The sequence below is a fragment of the Colias eurytheme genome, chromosome 29 (assembly GCF_061535395.1).
Source record: "Colias eurytheme isolate Ceu_HAF_F1 chromosome 29, ilColEury1 Martin Lab GWU primary, whole genome shotgun sequence".
NCBI lineage: Eukaryota > Metazoa > Arthropoda > Insecta > Lepidoptera > Pieridae > Colias > Colias eurytheme.
In genome coordinates, this window is record NC_143008.1 from 1992031 (window position 1) to 2011810 (window position 19780).

Consider the following 19780-nt stretch of genomic DNA (forward strand, 5'->3'; position numbering starts at 1 on the left):
CGGCAGCCGCGATACACGCGACATGCGCTACACAGACCAAAAAGTTTGAGACGATGTAATAAAAGTTTCACTTTAAAAACTACAAAGAATATAATATAAACCACTATTATACCAAAGCTCAGTTGTAACCACCAGCCCCCCTAGTCAAGTGGCTTTCTGTTAGCGTAGCGTTTAATAGAATAGACTACGAATGTATGCACAATGTATGAGATTGACGTAACCTGTAGATACGTTTATCTACAGCCTACGTCAATCTCATACATTCGTAGTCTATTCTATTGAACGCTACGCTAACAGAAAGCCACTTGACTAGGGGGGCAGTCCAGAAAGCAACGGTTTTGTATATTTTAAAAATGATATAATTATCATTGTGTTTTATTTAGGCACAATTATTTTCCCATTACACTTTCACTTAGCCCTACGACCAAGGACGGGTCTTGGGATCGAATGACTGGATATATAAAGCCAGTCATTCACTAAGTCTAAGTCTAAAGAAATAAATAAAAAATACTTAATTTTAATGTATTTTACTTTAACAGTTAGCAATACTTCTGTATCCTCGTAATTCAAAGTAAGAAGCCATTCTTTCAGAACTAATTTTAGTTTATTTTTTGTGAGTGGTTAAATGGATATTATTTGGGAAATTTTGTTGTACAGCCTTGGACCCATTACATAAGAGTGCCTACCCGCGATACAGGTTCTGCACGATTCTTGTTTAACTATTTTATTATTCCTACGTATAGTTGATAAGAGATGTTTATCATATTTTAAGTGTGCATGTGTACGAAGTATCATATTTAAGATATAAAGTTTCCGCACCGACAGGACTTTACAGTCAGCGTATAGTTTTGTAGTTGGGTATCTAAAATGTTTTTTAGTCATAATTTTCAGAATCATTCTCTGGGCTCTTTCAAGCTGTAAAATAGCTGTAATATTATTATTACTAACAAATTTATTGTCATCTTTTAAGAACTACCAGTGATCAAGTATTGCGATTTTAATTTTAATGTCTACACTCTACTATATATTAATCAAAAAACTCTACGTGTTATAACATATAAGCTTTCCCCTATTAGTCGTAAAAAACACACATATCAAAACATATTTCAGTGGCCAAATACTTTAAGTTAGTAAATAACCTAGCATCATAGACCATTGTTACAAAAAAAAGATGAACGTCAGTGACGTTTGACATTGACGGATACTTCAACTTTCAAATTCAACTTCACATTTTCACGTGGTGAACTCGCTTGTAATTTGTAAATAGTGCAAATTATATTTTTTATAAATTATAAATAATGAGTGTATAAAAGAATATAAAAATGCTACTGAAAGAGGAGAAAACTTTTGACTTCTTTGTTAGCAGCCGAATTGGCTCATTCAAACGTAAGTACATAAAATATGCACAAATTATATGCGTGCGATTTCGATTGCGAACTGCACTTCACAAATAAAGTTTTAAGAATAAATATGTATTATTATCGTGTTAACTTACAGCCTATAAGATGTCTAATGATCTATTTCCTCCACAGATATAAAATACCACGCAGACGTAGCTAAAAACAATAAAAAATGTATCGAAAACCTGGTAGATATAAAAACTTTACAAAAAGATGACACTATCACCTGTATGGAATGGGGCAACAAGGAACAGACAGAAATACTTATAGGAAAGAGGAATCAAAAGGTATTATTAATATATGTTTACATTTTCCACCTGCATGCTGAAAATCAATTCCCAAATTAAACTCTATCCTGTGTGTTAATCCAAGTTTCCCTCTATATGTGTGCTAAATTTCATTGTAATCGGTTCAGTAGTATTTGCGTGAAAAAGTAACAAACACACACACACATCCATCCTCACAAACTTTCGCATTTATAATATTAGTAGGATCATTCATAAAAATGCTATAAAAATCATTAACTCTTTCAGATTGGAACATACAGCACAGAGAAAGGCTTCACAAATACAGATACAATAGATTTTGGATCTGGCGACATTGTAGGCCTCGGTCGCTATAAACGACGTCTCATCGCTGGTGTTGCTAGCGGCGTGGTCAAAATTTGGGGGAAAAAGGAAGATACTCTTGTTGAGACTGGCGGGAAAATAGATAGAATGAAGGTGTGGAGCGATAGCAATGTTTTCGCTACTGGTAATTTAATTTTTTTTTTTTATAGTTTTCAGTAATTAATTATATTATTGACACATATAAATTCTGCTTGAAGGGGTAATAGAATATACAATTTATACAGATGCTGCTTAGAATGCTGTATTAATTTTTGTAATGATAAATCTTATATATAAAATTCTCGTGTCACAATGTTAGTCTGCATACTCCTCCGAAACGGGTGGACCGATTCTCATGAAATTTTCTGTGCATATCGGGTGTTGAGTAGTGCTTCTGTACCCCAAGGTTGCCCAAATAATAATGCCTTTCCTTTAATCACTTTATTACTCTTCACAATATATGTGTTGTTAGAACTAGCCGTTAAGCACTACTAACTAATAATTCTAATAAAAATGTAGAAAGCGTCGGGGAAACAATGTGGACGCACACATATACAAAAGCTCGGTCAGCGAATTGCATATGTGTGTCCCTACATTATTCCCCCCCTTTTTCAAAAAAAAAATTATACACTCCAAAAAAATTTTATCAAAAGACATAATAAACACACAACAATTACCGTTAAATACAAAATGACAATGCAAGATAACAATGCAAGACACATATTAATTCGTAATACATATTTCTTATACTTATGTAATCCGATATAACTAATTACTAATCTAGTACAAAAACAGGAAATACTAAATAGGCATCTTCAATGCGCAAAAACAAGACTATCGTATTACTTTATTCTTTCGCAATAGGTACACAAAAATGTAAAATATGCACAATGCAATGTAATGTTAATCATATTTACGTAAAACATAAAATGAAATGATTAACAATATGAAACGATAAAAACAAATTAAGTTACTTTAAAACGTTGTATATGTTAAATAATTAATATAAAAATTTGTATAAGACGCAAAAGCTACATGTAAACGAATATAAACTTACATTCTGCAAAAAAAAGGTATATAACACACAAGTATAATAAATGAATCACACTACAGATAATCTTAGAATTAAAGACAATAGCTAAATACTGTGTGAAAGTTCTATATCGCGAATCGCACGGGTCGTCGTATTACGCGACCGCTCCTAGTTACGCTTATGGGTGGCGCATGCTGAACCGACTTCGATAAAGATGTGTTATGTGGAACAATATTATTTTCCACATCAACATCATCTTTTATAATAAAGGCTGGCTTTAACCTGTCAATGGAAATGCGTGCGACTCGATCCGGAAATTGTATTTTAAAAACTTTAGAACTACGTTCTAACACTTGATAAGGACCATCATAAGGCGGTTTTAGAGACCTGTGAACTGCATCGTCTCTAACAAAAACGTGACTACAACTTTGTAAATCGGAATAAACGAATATTTTCTTTGCGTTCGTCTTATCTCTCGTCGGGCGATACTGAGATATAGTTTCACGGATTTTTTCTACCAAACTATAAGGATCGTTTACGTCACAGTCATTTGTAGAACTATCGTAGAACTCGCCAGGCAAACGTAAAGTTTTACCGAAGGCCAATTCTGCGGCACTAACATTACTATCAGTTCGTATTGCTGCTCTCAACCCTAACATAACAGTGGGTAATTCGTCTATCCACGTTTTATTACTACTGAGCAGTCTCGCCATAAGGGCTGCTTTCAACGACCTATGCCATCTTTCCACCGCGCTATTACTTTGTGGATGGTAAGGCGTAGTACGAATTTTATGAATACCCAAAAATGACATTAATTTTAAAAATAGACTCGACTCAAATTGACGTCCTTGATCACTAGTAATACGGACGGGACAACCATATCTAACTATCCATCCTTCATAAATATGCTTAGCAACGACGTCTGCAGTAATTTCTTTAACGGGAAATGCTTCAGGCCAACGCGTACATCTATCTATAATTGTTAATAAATATCTAAATCCCTGTGGAGATGTCGGCAATGGACCAACTAAATCCACATGGATATGCTCGAATCGCGAAACTTCCGGGAATTTTCCTATATCTGAAACAACGTGACGCGAAATCTTCGACCTTTGACATGATACACACGCTTTGGTCCATTTCCCTATATCTTTATTCATACTAGGCCAAAAAAATTGTTTAGTGACCATCTTCCGAGTCGTACGTATACCGGGATGACTTAAATTGTGAACACTATCGAAAGCAATTTTTCTAAAATATTCTGTTAAATAAGGTCTAATAATATTATTTGAAACTTCGCAATATACTCCTTTTTTACAAGTCGGTAAATACATTTTCTTAAACTTTACATTATTATCGCTATGCCCACTTCGTGTCATATTAATCAAGTACTCGTCTTTCGCTTGCGAGTCAGCAAGTTCGTTGAAGTCGAGTACAGTCGGGCAAACAATTGTTTCTACGCGCGATAAAGTATCGGCTACAATATTATCTTTACCGCTAATATGCTGTATGTCGACCGTAAATTCACTAATAAAAAGTAATTGTCGCGTCCTTCTAGGCGTTTCTTTACTGTCATTACCTATTTTAGAAAATGGATGACATAAAGGCTTATGATCTGTATATATAGTTAAAGGACGGCCTTCAAATAATTTCCTAAAATATTTTATAGCTTGAAAAATCGCTAGCAATTCCCTATCATAAGTAGAATACTTTTGCTCGGTAGGCGAAAATTTTTTGGAAAAATATCCTAGGGGTATCCACTTACCTTTTACTCGCTGTTGCAATACCGCACCCATACAGGTATTGGAAGCGTCGGTCATCAAGGCTAAGGGAACATCTAAAAGGGGATGTGACAATGTAACGGCATTCTGTAAACCTATCTTACATTGCACAAAAGCATTTTCACTAACATTGTTCCAAATAATTTTCGATTTATCATTTTTCTTAGAATTCACTAAATATTTATTAAGTTCGCATTGATGTGACGCTAAATGAGGTAAATGTGGTCTATAAAAATTAATCATTCCTAAAAATCGTCTTAAATCCGATACTGTAACGGGTTTAGGAAAATTAACTATGGCTTCGACTTTATCTTTGAGCGGTTTAATTCCATCTACGCTCACTTCGTGACCTAAGAATTCTATACGCGACTGTCCGAAGCTACACTTGCTTAAGTTTATAGATATGCCGTATGTATTGAAACGTTCGAATACTAACTTCAAATGTTCTTGATGTAAAGTCTCATTTTCGCTGGCAATTATGACGTCATCTAAATAACAAAATAAAAAATCGAGACCTTGTAAAACGGTATTGTTCATAAAACGTTGAAACGTTTGTGCGGCGTTCCTTAGGCCAAAACTCATACGGGGAAATTCGAAAAGTCCGAAAGGAGTAATAATAGCAGTTTTTTCTATATCGCATGGGGCAACTTTTATGCAGTGATAGGCTCTATTTATGTCCACTTTTGAATATATTTTCTTATTAGCCAATATAAAAGTAAAGTCGTGTAATCGCGGAACTGGATATCTGTCGGGCTTTGTTATTGCGTTGAGCTGTCGATAATCTCCGCACGGCCTTAACTCGCCATTCTTTTTAACTACAATATGAAGCGGACTAGCCCAAGCACTTTTAGAAGGCCTACAGATACCTAATTCTTGCATAACCCTGAACTCTTCCTTCACCTTTTTGTATCTATCCGGGGGTAACGGTCTAGCTCTAGCATGAATAGGTGGGCCGCTCGTCTCTATATAATGTAAAACGTTATGCGATGTAGTTTCTTTAAACGACATCGGTTTAGTAATGTCAGGAAACATATTTAATAAATCGTAATACGGATGACTTTTGCACACAGAATTTAGCGATTGTTGCGTACACGAAACTAAGGAGGCTAATACATGTAAATCGGTAGTTTGATCAATTAACTTTTTTCGATACAAATCAACTAATAATTTATGATGTGTTAAAAAATCAGCTCCCAATATTGGCTGTTTGACGTCTGCTAAAATGAAATCCCAACGGTACGGTCTTCTTAAATTAAGGTTTAAAACAATTGATTTAATGCCATAAGTTGCAATTTCTGTACCGTTAGCAGCGTATAATTTAAGATCTGATCGACATAATTTATGATATTTAAATGGATTTTTAGATACGGGCAAAACGGAAACATTGGCACCGGTATCTACTAAAAATTTTAAATTAGTGTTTATATCTGTTACCATGAGACGGCTGCACGGCGTGATGGTACAGACCTCCGCCGTAGTCTGCACCTGCCTGTCTAGTTTTCCGGCTGGGCGGCTGCTGCGCTGGGGCTGGGGCTCCTCTTCCACGCGCACGGCTGGATGCACCTGTGAGCGCGCTGCCGGAACCTGAAGTGGTAGCTGCACAACCAGTCGGGTCCGCCGGGACGACGTCGCTTCGAAGATGACCTTGACGACTCTCGAAGATTGCGTGACGGTGTTCTGGGTCGCCGATGTATTGCTCGTGATCGCGAGCGCTCGATGTTAGAAAGGCGCACGTTTATTTTCGCCAATTCCGCTGAAAGGGTGGCTACTTCAACGTCTTCGTGACTGGAACTCCTGTGTCTCACTTCCGCCACCTGATTGGAACGTGTGGCTTCTGCGACGTTATCGGCGATCACTGCTAGGCTGTTAAGGTCTTTCGTTTCAGCGACCACTAGGACGGCCTTAATTGTAGGTGGCAGATGACCCTGCCACAAAACTCGAAGTGTATCATCTGGAATTTTGTCCCTGGCCAGGTCACGCATCCGGTGCAATAGTTGGGAGGGTTTCTGGTCTCCCAATTCCATCTCTCCAATTAGTTTTTCTATTTGACGGTTTTTGGAATCCTCGAATAATGTTAAAAGTTTATTTTTTAATTTTTGGAATTTGTCTGTGTCCGGCGGTTTTTCTAAAAAATCTGTGATTTGTACTATTACGTCTTTCGGTAACTTAGATATGACTAAGTCGAATTTGCTTTCGTCACCTAATTTCTGCGGGGCCAAAATTGCTTCCACACGATAAAACCACACACGCGGCTGGTCCACCCAAAAATCTGGTATCCGGGACGAAACTGTAACGGCGAAAACTTCCGACGACGGCATCGCTCCAAGGTTTGATGTAGGCATCGTCATATTTAAAATTTAAATTCTTCTAATAAATCTTCGTCTTCAAAATAATATTTTATTCTATTATAATTTCTTGATGTTCTTTGTCGGGGTCACCAATGTTGAGTAGTGCTTCTGTACCCCAAGGTTGCCCAAATAATAATGCCTTTCCTTTAATCACTTTATTACTCTTCACAATATATGTGTTGTTAGAACTAGCCGTTAAGCACTACTAACTAATAATTCTAATAAAAATGTAGAAAGCGTCGGGGAAACAATGTGGACGCACACATATACAAAAGCTCGGTCAGCGAATTGCATATGTGTGTCCCTACATCGGGTAAGTCTGAGAATCGGCCAACATCTATTTTTCATATGTACCACGGGCGAAGCCGGGGCGGACCGCTAGTTTTCTATAAAAATTTTAAGCTTAGACAAAAGTCTTTTTAGTCAATTGTAGATATTAAGGAATATTAAAAATATTACAATATGTTTTGTTATGCTATCTCTTAAATTATTTAATTATTAACAAATTCTTTACTGCTAAACCCTTGACTGACCGGTTGGCTTAGTTGGTAGTGGCCCTGCCTTCCAAGCCAGTGGCCGTGGATTCGATTCCCACCTGGGGCAAATTATCTATATAAATTTTTATTTAAAAATTATATATATGTTTGTTAGTACCAGATGGCTGATAACATCTGGTTTCCATAACACAAGCGAAAGCTTAGAATGGGATCAGATCGTGCCGTGTGTGAAAATTGTCCTGAAATATTTACTTACCTGTAATCTAATTCATAAGACTAATTATATTTTATCTCATGTTAGCCAAAGAAAAACGTCTAGTCCTTCCGAGATACTTATCAAATTACCTTCTAAATTCGAAACGTCATTTAACCTATGAATTTTATATGTTAGTCCTATATGTAATACCCATAAAATTATCTAGCATTTTAATATATTTTTTCAGGTGGCGAAGAGAACGATTTAAAACTATGGCGTATAGGTGAAACAGCGCCTATATTTATAGCAAAGAATCTGCCGCACGACTGGCTGCAATTACGGAGGCCTGTGTGGGTCACGGATTTAACGTTCCTCGAGGAGAATTTGCTTGCGGTTTGCTCTAGACATGGTTATGTTAGGTTTGTATCAAGTTCTTAATATAGTGTTATATTACTGATCCTATATAACTTTATTTTCTTGTTACTGTATTGAGTTTTTATACTGACGACGAAACTTTGTTTTCTTTTAATAAAAGAATATTTTTCCTAATTCCTGCGACATATTTGGAAAAAATTTCTTTATCGCGCGTTGCGATAGGTGGCTAGAAAGAAAAAAAATGAAAACGAAAAGTTGTACATAACGACACTTTTTGCTATAGTTGTGAGCCTTGCGGCGTGCGTGTGTTTCTCTGTCTGCCTCTCTCTTATAGACAAAGAAAATTCGTTGCATCCGGGTGTCCCTTGACACCTCAAGTTTTTTTTATACATACACTTCCCCTCCGTATTATTATATTTATTCCCCTTATTACTTATTGCCTGCCCTGCAAATATTGTTTTGCCTGTTACTTATCATTTGTCCTAGATTTTATTATTGATTAGTATTTGTTGTTAGTTTAGTTACTTTTTTCAGTTACTCAAATCTCAATTTCTACTCATAAGCTTGATAATAATAAATATATTTTCCATATGATTTCAGGTTATACGACACGCGGGTACAACGCAGGCCGATTTGCAATGTGGATACAAAAGGCATGGCCGCTACATGCATAGCTAACGGTTTTGACGAGAGGTAAGTAAATTAAACATTAAAATGATTAATCACGCATATTGTATGAATTGTGATAACACAAATATTATATCTGTTATAATTTAACTATTCAACACAAATCACAAATTGATTTGCTAACATTGAATTTACAATTTGTATTTGAAAACAATAGTTAATACACTTACCTAGTAGCCTACTATCTATTAGCCAATCATCTTGAGCTTCCATACTATCTTAATAATATTAGTATTAATAAATAAATAGTCCCTATTAATAACTAGATTTGACCGCCTCCTTGGTACAGTGGTTGACGCGTGAGCGTGGAACCGAGGGGTCCTGGGTTCGATTCCCGGTGGAGACGAAGAAAAAAAAAATGTCTCGGTCTGGCAGGACACAGAAGGCTGATCACCTACTTGTCCCTAAAGAAAATCGATCAGTGAAACAGAAGTATGAATAATGCATCTGCCCCTTACCCCACTAGGGGACACGGGACTTCACTTAAATAACTAGCTGCTATAATAGACGTATGTATCAACATATGTATTTGGCGAATCATTTTTATTGTATCGATATAATCCATACTATAATAATATTATAAATGCGAAAGTAACTCTGTCTGTCTGTCTGTTACTCAATCACGCCTTAACTACTGAACCAATTTGCATGAAATTTGGTATAGAGATATTTTGATACCCGAGAAAGGACATAGGCTACTTTTTACCCTGGGACATAGGATAGGTTTTATCCCGGAAATCCCACGGGAACGGGAACTATGCGGGTTTTTCTTTGACTGCGCGGTCGAATCCGCGGGTGGAAAGCTAGTATTAAATAAGTTTATTATATGTACATATATGTTCATATGAAAACTCTACCTACTCATGTATAGGCAGAGTTTTGTGTTAGACATTTTTTTGAGCATGATTGTAAATCTAGTTAAATATTATATTATGTCAACATATTGAGAATTTATTACTTATTATTTATATTTATTTCTTATTAGTATTTATATTAATTTTCAGACAAGTCCTAGTAGGTTTCGGTCGTGGCCAACTCCATCAAGTGGATTTCCGTCACACGCGTCTCGATAAAGGCTACAAAGGCGCAGCCGGGGCTATAACTAGTATAGCTGTTTGTGACAAAATGGTAATCAGTACCAGCCTGGATAGACATATCCGGGTGCACGAACATAGCAGCAAGAATTGTGTTTATAGGGTGAGTTTATTTTTGTGAAAAACAATATGTATGTTTTTGTCAATGATAAATGTGTGTATTGATCTTGTTTTTATTTGCTATGTTACATGTTTTAGATTACATAATTTATATTATATGTATTTAAATATTATTTTGATTTATCATTCAAAAATAAATTAATAATTTCTTGACAAGCAACACATCCTCTAAGTATATAGAAAGCACTCGCTATCAATATTATTTAAAAAAAGTTTCGTGATTTTTTTTAAATCTCTATTTCTACCAAAAGCTAAAATTAATCCTCTTCCCTTCTCTGTTAGGCTTTTAATTTCTAAATTTTCAGCCCAACATTGTTCCCTCTATTTTTCTATACTCTTATTATTTTTCTTTTTACAGCAATACCTAACCTCAAAACTTACTACAGTCCTAGTGCAGACAGCGACATCTACGCCTTTGCAAAACTTTTCTGAAGATGTAAAGGAAGAACAAGAGATTACGATTAAAGATGACGATTTGGATGAGATCTTTGAAAATATGGAAACTGTTGGGTAAGTAAATGCATGTTGCTGGCATTATTTAGGTAAAAAACGCTAATAGCGATTAGCGATATTATAACTTCCTAGCTTACCGCCCGCAGCTTCGCCCGCTTTGTCTAAAACCTAATAAATTATATACTAAAACCCTCCTCTTGAATCACTCTATCTATTAAAAAAACCGCATCCTAATCCGTTGCGTAGTTTTAAAGATGCAAAGGGACATAGGGACAGAGAAAGCGACTTTGTTTTATACTATGTAGTGATAAGTAAAAGAATCTATACAAATCAAAATTTTACTGGTGCGGGAAGTGTAAAAACAATAAAATATAAAAAGTACATACAATTTTAAGTTTCGATTTTTTAAAACTAGCTTATGTCTCGCAATGGTAGTACTAACTTAAACTTAACTACTAGCTTGTTTTTTTTTAATATACCATATTTCTTACCGAATATTTTCATTACTTTCATCAAAATATGACGTGAAAGCGACGGACGGAAACTTAGTTTTATTTTCATATTCAAATTTTTAAAGGCGAAAATTATCTTTCTCGTCATTTTTTCCGCAGGCGAATCCGCGAGACATGTGCAGTTCTCTATAAAGTATAATTAATTTTGTTGTTTAAAACCTTTTTTTTTCTTTACAGAATAAAAACACCACGCAAGAAGCATTTGGAAGAAGACACAGAAGTCGAAGCGAAGAAATGCAAACCTTCCACAGAAGGTAGTACGGAAGTTACAAGCGGAGAAGATGCGATCGTCAAACTTCTGCGAAGCACAGAGAAGCAGAAGAGAAGATTGGAGAAGAAGAAGCGGGAGAAGAAAGCGAAGAGCGTGTTTCATAATGCGTAATAAATGTTTTGAATTTAATAAGTGTTTTATTTTGATGAAATACTCCTGATGTAGTCTTGTGATTGGTTTTATATTAATACTTAAAGCAAAAACATTTACGAAGTTTACGAATACAGTATGAAATTTGACATAGTCTAAAATCTTGATAACTACGCAACGAAGTTTTAAAAATTAATGTCTGTTTGTCCATAAAAAAAAATCTATACAAATAAACAGAGGGTCTGTATTTAATATTGAAATAACCGCTTTTTACTAAATACGTATGCGTACTAGTACGTATGCACATAATTTTTTCTGTTTGTTCCGACTAAAATCTGTAACGGCTGCAGCCATTTTGACGAGAGTTTCACTGACAGTGAGTAACATAGGCTACTTTTTCTACTGATATTCACCCAGGAACACTAGGATTAGGAGGAAAAACTCATTTATGATATACACAGCTAGTTTAAAATAATTTAATTCCACAAAAAAAAAATTGGTTGTTTGTAAAGTAGGTTTACGATCGAGATGTTTACGTGATAACGTCTTATTGGTGGCAGCGCTCGAGATGAGACGAGAGATCGGTCCGTCTCTCTCTCGTTATACCTGCGATCGCGCTCGTGAAGTTTTGGTGTGACACAAGTTTCTGAACATGTCACCCGACTAAAACGATTTTAAAAACGTTATCACGTTAAAAAACACAATTTATCACAAATCCCTATTTCTCCACCCCGGTGAGTGGGTTCGGGAACGCTGACCCCAGTTGTTCCCACATCATTTCGCTGTCCGCTTGTAACTCGAACGGTTGCAAGAGACGCCGGGACTTGTTCTTTATATCTGATACCGAGTTAGGGATATTTATTTTTGTAATTATTAAGTTTCATTTGTATTAATGTTTTAAAAGAGTTAAGGGTTGATTTTTCAATCCTTGGTTAAAATTTATTTGTTGAATAACGTATTAAACTACCATTTCAAAAATGTATTCTAATTACCTGTATTTGACAGTGTACAAGTGACATTTTAATATTATCGTGTACTTTATTGGACGGATAAGTTTTAACCAAGGATTGTATAGTGATAGATATGCGGAAGGACACGAATGAAACGCTAGACGGCTGTTAACGAACTGACTTTAATGTCACGTAAGATGACAAATCAATGCACATACATAACAGTCCCTCCCCCATAGTGAAACATAATTAAAAATACTTTTTGAAGTCAACCTTGGGACGGTTGCGCTTCTCGCGCGCGTTAGGGGCCGATTGGTACGGCTGGACTTCATCGCGCTGCTGCTGGCTCGCTTCCGCGTCGTGGAAGCACTCGTCTTCCACATCGGTCTCGGGCGAGCGCCGTACGCCTCGCGTCGTCGTCACCCACGACGGCCGCGGCGGCGAGCGCTGCTGTCCGTCAGTGGCCGGTTGAGGCGAGCCGCTGTTTACAGGTGAATATGTCACCCTGTCGTCCCCTCTCTCATCCGCCTCTGCTCTCGGCACGGACGCTTCTCGTGTCGCGGACGTTGAAGGCGTCGGAGAATGCGATGATGTGCCCGATACGTTAGAATTTTCTAAGTCCCAAGGTTGCTTATCTAAAATATCGCCTTTGTATAGAATTATTTGATTCTTGTGTTTTTTAACTATCGAATTTGTTACAAAATCTTTAATACAATATAACATTTTCCCCATTTTTCTTATAATAGTACCTTTACACCATTTATAGTCTTTCTTATTAAAATATTTTTTATATAAAACGTATTGTCCAGGCACAAATACTACATCTCTTTTATGTACATTTTTAGTTTGTGAACACTGATTAAAATATGTTACATTACTATTAGCGGATGCGGTCGATGAAAGCGGAAAACGAGTATGATTCATTAAATCAAAACGGCACCTCAGCTTGCGCCCAAACACTAACTCAGCCGGAGAAACATTTGTTATCGAATGCACAGAGTTACGGTAATCGAATAAATATTTGAGTAAATTCAATCTACTATCTTTCTTGTTTTTATTACTCAAAATACTAGATTTAATACCTTTTTTTACAATTTTAACGTATATTTCGGCTTGGCCGTTACTAGCCAGGTGGTAAGACGGTGACGTTAACTGATTGATACCGTTTAACTGACAGAAATATCTAAATTCTGTTGACGTGAACGCTGTACCATTATCAGACACTATCGTATTAGGTAGCCCAAAACGAGATATAAATTCATACATTTTATCCGTTACGGCGCTCGAGTTACAACTACTCATATCATAAACTTCGACCCATTTACTATAAGCATCCACTATGACCAAGTACATTCGACCATTTAGAGGCCCAAGGAAATCCAGATGTATTCTATAGAATGGGTGCGGTGCGGCGGGCCACGGAACAATAGGCGCCTTTGGTGGTGATGACCTTAATTGATTACAAACATTACAGGTACTTATCATTTTTTCAAGCGTTTCGTCTATGCCAGGAAACCAAAATCTCGCCCGGGCTTCCGTCTTAGTTTTAACTATACCCAAATGTGACGTATGCAATTCCTTTAAAACCTGATTACGTAAAGAACTCGGTATAACTATCTTGTGCCCGCGCATAAGACACTCATTTTCATATGATAACTGCAACCTACACGCAAAATATGGTTGAATTAAAGCATCGCTTACCTTTCTAGGCCAGCCGTTTAATACATAAGTAATAACTCGATTCAGTATCGGATCTTTAATAGTTGCTTCTCGCAACTCACACATAGTGATCGGTAACGCGCCCTCAAAAACAAATCGAATATACGCTGCGCGGTCGCAGGTGTCTGCCTCCCCGCGCGCTTTCCCCCCGTCCGCTGGCGCGAGCGGTAGGCTCGCCCGCGATAGATAATCAGCTGTATTATCTTTACTCTTTACATATTCAATCTCGTAATTGTAGCTACTTAAAAATAACGCATATCGTTGTAACCTATTTGCCGATACTTCCGGAATGCCCTTATATGGACCGAATATTGATAGAAGAGGCTTATGATCAGTCCGTAAAATAAACGGTGAAGTACGACCGTACAAGTATTGATGAAATCGCCGCACACCAAAAATAATAGCGGTAGCTTCTTTTTGTATTTGCGAGTAATGCTTTTCTGCGCTATTTAAGGTACGAGACGCAAAAGCAACTGGTCTTTCTTGCCCATCACCCGCTATTTGGGATAAAATTGCCCCTAAACCACTTGGTGATGCGTCCACCGTTAAAATAATTTTTGCTTCTGCGTTGTAGTGTGCTAACACTTGATCGGAAGCTAATATTTCCTTTATTCGGATAAACGCTTTGTTTTCTAGGTCTGACCAATGCCACTTAATACCTTTTTTTAATAATTCATATAAAGGACTTAATATAGTCGAAGCATCCGGTATAAAACATCTATAATAATTAATTAACCCCAAAAATGATTGTAACTGATTTAAATTAGCTGGAATGGGGGCTTCCAATATAGCTTTAACTTTATCCGGATTTTTTTTCAATCCATCCTTATTAATAATATATCCTAAGTAGTTAACCTCATCCTTAAAATATTCACATTTCTCCCGCTGTAAAACGAGCCCGGCTGCTTGTAAGCGTTGTAATACCGTGTGTAGCCTTTCGAGATGTTCAGCTCGGTTGCGGCCCGTGATACAGACATCATCTAATAAACACAGTACGCCGTCGATACCAGAAAGCAACTCGTCCATTGCGCGTTGAAAAATAGCAGGCGCGCTCGCTAACCCGAAAACTAGCCTCGTAAATACAAAAAGGCCGCGATGGGTATTGATGCAAGTGTACTTTTGTGACTGTTCATCTAGAATGAATTGGTTATAAGCCATTGATAAGTCTAATTTGGAAAACTGCTGACCGCCGTGAAGCTTCGAAAATAATTCTTTTATAGTCGGTAATGGATATTTGTCAACAACTAATTGTTTATTTAGACTAACTGAGTAATCAACACACAATCGAACCGATCCATCGCGTTTTAACACAGGAACGATCGGCGACGCGTACTCTGAGTGTGATACGGGTTTGAGTATTCCTAAATCTAGAAGCCTGTTTATTTCCTGGTCTACTTTATCACGCAATGCGAACGGCATGGGGCGTGCTTTGAAATATAAGGGTTTTGCGTCTAGTTTCAAATGTAATGAAACTTTATGCCTATTAAATTCGCCTAATTTATTTGAAAATATATCTGGATAGCGTAAATGTAATGAATGTATATCATTTGCAACTTTACAATTAAATACCGGTGATAGTTGTAACTCGAACTTCGCTATAAAATCTCGACCGAGGAGGGGCGGCCCGCCGTGACGAACAACATACACTTGTAGTTTATTCGTACGTCCCTTCCATTCGACCGTCATAGGTGCACAGCCTATGCATGCAATGACCTCCCCCGTGTAACTGACGAGTTTTTTATTAGTGTTCGATAATGGTACATTCGGAAAATACATTGAATATGTTCTATTAGATATGACAGTAACGGCCGAACCACTATCCACTTCAAAAGGAATTTTTACCCCGTTTACACATACTGTTTCCACTAACGGCTCCCCTTTAATTGATCGAATAAGATATAACTCACCATCGTCATCGCTCTCACCGGTCGCATCCGTATTTACACATTTGACTGCTTTGCACATTCGACGCAAGTGACCCTTTTTATGACATCTCTTACAAATAAAACTCGCGAAACGACACTCTGACGACTTATGATTTTTATAGCCGCACACTGAACACTTTTCTTTATTCTCACTATTGTTCTTGTTATATGGCACTTTATTCGCGATTTTAAACAAAGCGTCGGATGTATTTGGCGTAGCCGCAATGGCGGCCGCGCGCGCGCTGCGTAGATTCTCGACCAGCTCCACCGCTCTGGCTAATGTCAGCTCTGCCAGGTCCTGCACGTACAGCTTCTCTTTCTCGGGTCCAGGCAACATTCCCATTATAAATCGATCGCGCAACACCTCTTCTACATTACTGAAGTTACAGTATGCTGTGAGGCCGCGAAGTCTCGCCGCCCATTGTTGCGTCGATTCCGTAGGTAGCTGTTCTGCCGAATAGAATTTATGCCGTTCACCAAAACCAACTTGTTTCGGCGTAAAATGTGCATCTAAAAGGCGTAGAATGTCTTCATATGGCACCTCTTGCAATTCTTTCGGCAACGCAAGGTCAGATGCCAACTTGTAGGTACTATCTGACAATGCACTGAGTAAGAACGCTCGTCTTTTCACTCCCAAGGGGTCTTTCACCGCATCTATGTCGTTCGCGATGAACCATTGAGCTATCCTGCTTTTGAAAGTCTTCCAAGTTTGCAGACTGTGATCGAAATTGGATAAAATGCTCATATTCGAAAACGACATTTTTATTTTATTTTTTATATCGCGGGTATCTCGTCGCCACTGATAGATATGCGGAAGGACACGAATGAAACGCTAGACGGCTGTTAACGAACTGACTTTAATGTCACGTAAGATGACAAATCAATGCACATACATAACATATAGTATAGTACACGATAATATTAAAATGTCACTTGTACACTGTCAAATACAGGCAATTAGAATACGTCTTTAAAATGGTAGTTTAATACATTATTCGACGAATAAGTTTTAACCAAGGATTGAAAAATCAGCCCTTTTAGAGATAGTCAATGAAATGTTATATTTACATGTCTTAGCATACATTTTTCAAAGAACGAAATATTGAAACAATAAAAAGCTACATACAGTAATTTACTAAGGAACTCAGTGATATAGGCTATATCTATACTAATATTATAAAGAGGAAAGGTTTGTAATTATTTATTTATGTATGTATGTATGGTTTTCACGCATTTAAAACTACTGGACCGATTTCAAAAATTCTTTCACCATTAGATAGCTGCATCATCACTGAGCACCATAGGCTAGGTTTCATCCCGGAAATCCCACGGGAACGGGAACTATGCGGGTTTTTCTTTGACTGCGCGGGTGGAGCCGCGGGTGGAAAGCTAGTTTTATATAAAAAGGATACAGCCCTTAGCGACATTTGGTGGTGCAGTAAAGTCGAAACGAATGCCAGTCAGCTCCTTCCCAATTTGATATGCTTCCCTGTAATGACATAATTCATGAGTAATAATTTGATAGTGAAATATTATCCTGTGAATGCTTTATGTGTAGCCCTCACATCTCAAAAATACTGAACCAATTTTGATGAAACTAGCACTGATATATATACACGAGTATACCCAACACAAAGCAATAATTTTCTGGTTTTTGAGTTAAGCGTGAACAATTTATTCACTCATGAAATATATACACCTATGTTTAAAAGCATTTGCAGATATACATATTGAAAAATTTCAATTTTGACAAAAGTACATGAACATAATATACATCAAATTGATGAAATTTTGGAAGTTGCCTAAAAAACATGTAAAGTTTCCAAATGCAAAAAACTCAATCTATATTAAAATTATAAAGCTGAAGAGTTTGTTTGAACACACTAATCTCGGGAACTAATGGTTTGATTTGAAAAATTATTTCGGTGTTAGATAGCCCATATATTGAGGAAGGCTATATATACAAGAGCGGAGCACTGCGGGTAAAACCGTGGAGCACAGCTAGTTAGTAAAGAAAAATAAAACTTACTTAGCATTCTCCAGTCTGATCTTATCGCTATCGGCTATAGTCAGTCTCGATTCGAACGTCTCGCACATTCTGTCCAATTCATTTGTCCTTTTGGATAATTCAGCAAGCTTCTGCGTCAATTCCTCCTGAAAAATGTATCCATAGTAATATTATAAACTAGCTTTGTAAAAAACTTCACAAATTATATATCAAAACATTCCTAAAGGACCACTTGTATCTATTAAAAATCTTCATCAAAATCTGTTGCATAGTTTTAAATATCTAAGCATACATATGGACGGACTGATAGCAAGGGTGACTTTGTTTTATCCTATGTAGTGATGTGAAACTGTGTGTTAGTTTGTCTATCTATTTTGATTTAATGGAATTATTTTATGATATGATTTTTGTATCATAAAAAACTTTTAACCTACGCAGAGTGCAACTACGTGTAATAACCGGGGCCCTCACAGGGCACGGCCCCTTCAACAAACATGTTTTTAATTTAGGGATCACAGACAGTCCGCTATGCAGAGCATGCATATCGTCCAAGGAAACAGCAGCCCACGTCATCATGGAATGTAAGAGGGTTGCGGAGTACAGGGCAAGGCACCTGGGGTCTTCCGGGTCCCTCCCTGAAACCTTCGGCAGCCCTCACAAGTTGCTTGGCTTCATGGAGGAGCTCGGGTGGTTTCAGTATTAGCTGGTTTCCCCCACCTCCCTCTCTCACGCAAAATAGGCGCTTGACATCGAGTTGCAGAGAAATGCCCGTACATTATTTATTTTATGATTTTTGTATTAGGTGATAGTTAGGTGGCTAGAGAGTAATATAGGCTACTTTTTACAGCAGTGAAATGCAAGTGATTATATCATAAGAACTGAAAACTTAACCCATTGAGCCCCCAATGGCCCGATCGGTCCACGACACAATAGATTTTCTATTGTGTCTGTGATTCCGGGGCCTGAGTCATTAATTATATCTTTATCAGCCAAATAGCTTAATCAACTATTATATTAAGAGCCTAGCCTCTTTGTTAACTGCCTAAACAAATGTTTCTATAACATTAACTACTTGCCTGGGCGAGTGATTAAAATTTAGATCCTCTACACACTGTTACAAATATTTTAAATGAATCAAAACCTTTACAGAAATAATGAAATATTTACTTAATTAAGAAGTATTACTCACATTTAATTTTGATTCCTGCGCAAGTTTGTGTTCTTTTTCAAACCTTTTTTTACGTTCTTTGATTTTTTTTTGATCCTTATCAATTATATCTGCAAATGAAACAAAGTTTCTCGACCATAATCGAGAGAAAATAGAAACATATAAAAGTTGTTTTTGAAGTAAAATTTTTAGAAAAAGTGCAACTGCAAATATGAAAATAATATTGTTTTAAGTTTATTTTCCTCTCACCGTCGATTCTTTTTAGTACAGCATCTATTTCCTCCAAAAATTCTAATAGCCATGGATCCATTGCAGTTTCAGTGGTCATTTTGTTATTATTTCTGCACTAACTTTAGTTAGTTATTAATCAAGCAACAAAATTAAATTCGCGTCTTTTCAAATAAAATTCAAACACAACGTTCAGATTCAAACTTCAAATTTCATCAAAAATAATTGAAATGACAAAGACAACCACAGATTACACAAAATAAACTGTCAACCACAGAAACCAAAAAGTACAGAAAAAATATGAGTTAAGCAAAGTT

The 19780-nt window shown here is 36.8% G+C and overlaps 4 protein-coding genes across 4 annotated transcripts in view; 1 reads left to right on the forward strand and 3 right to left on the reverse strand.

Annotated features, from left to right (window-relative positions):
* Positions 1 to 19780, reverse strand: part of Prp3 (pre-mRNA processing factor 3) — a 147039-nt gene that overhangs the window by 28684 nt on the left and 98575 nt on the right. The window lies entirely within an intron of this gene.
* On the forward strand, positions 1290 to 11507 carry l(2)k09848 (WD repeat domain 74 lethal (2) k09848). The gene is made up of 8 exons (XM_090118264.1): positions 1290 to 1386; positions 1533 to 1687; positions 1934 to 2153; positions 8111 to 8282; positions 8839 to 8931; positions 9930 to 10122; positions 10498 to 10649; positions 11282 to 11507. The coding sequence occupies exons 1-8, from the start codon at positions 1323 to 1325 to the stop codon at positions 11484 to 11486; spliced, it is 1254 nt and encodes a 417-aa protein (XP_089974390.1). The 5' UTR covers positions 1290 to 1322; the 3' UTR covers positions 11487 to 11507.
* LOC149896073 (uncharacterized) lies at positions 6110 to 7463 on the reverse strand. The gene has a single exon (XM_090118158.1). The coding sequence runs from the start codon at positions 7168 to 7170 to the stop codon at positions 6316 to 6318; it is 855 nt and encodes a 284-aa protein (XP_089974284.1). The 5' UTR covers positions 7171 to 7463; the 3' UTR covers positions 6110 to 6315.
* Positions 11928 to 19672, reverse strand: LOC149896074 (uncharacterized). The gene is made up of 5 exons (XM_090118262.1): positions 19485 to 19672; positions 19257 to 19345; positions 18089 to 18213; positions 17472 to 17548; positions 11928 to 12302 (listed from the first exon to the last, which is right to left on the reverse strand). Exons 1-5 carry the CDS (start codon positions 19561 to 19563, stop codon positions 12184 to 12186), a joined length of 489 nt encoding a protein of 162 aa, XP_089974388.1. The 5' UTR covers positions 19564 to 19672; the 3' UTR covers positions 11928 to 12183.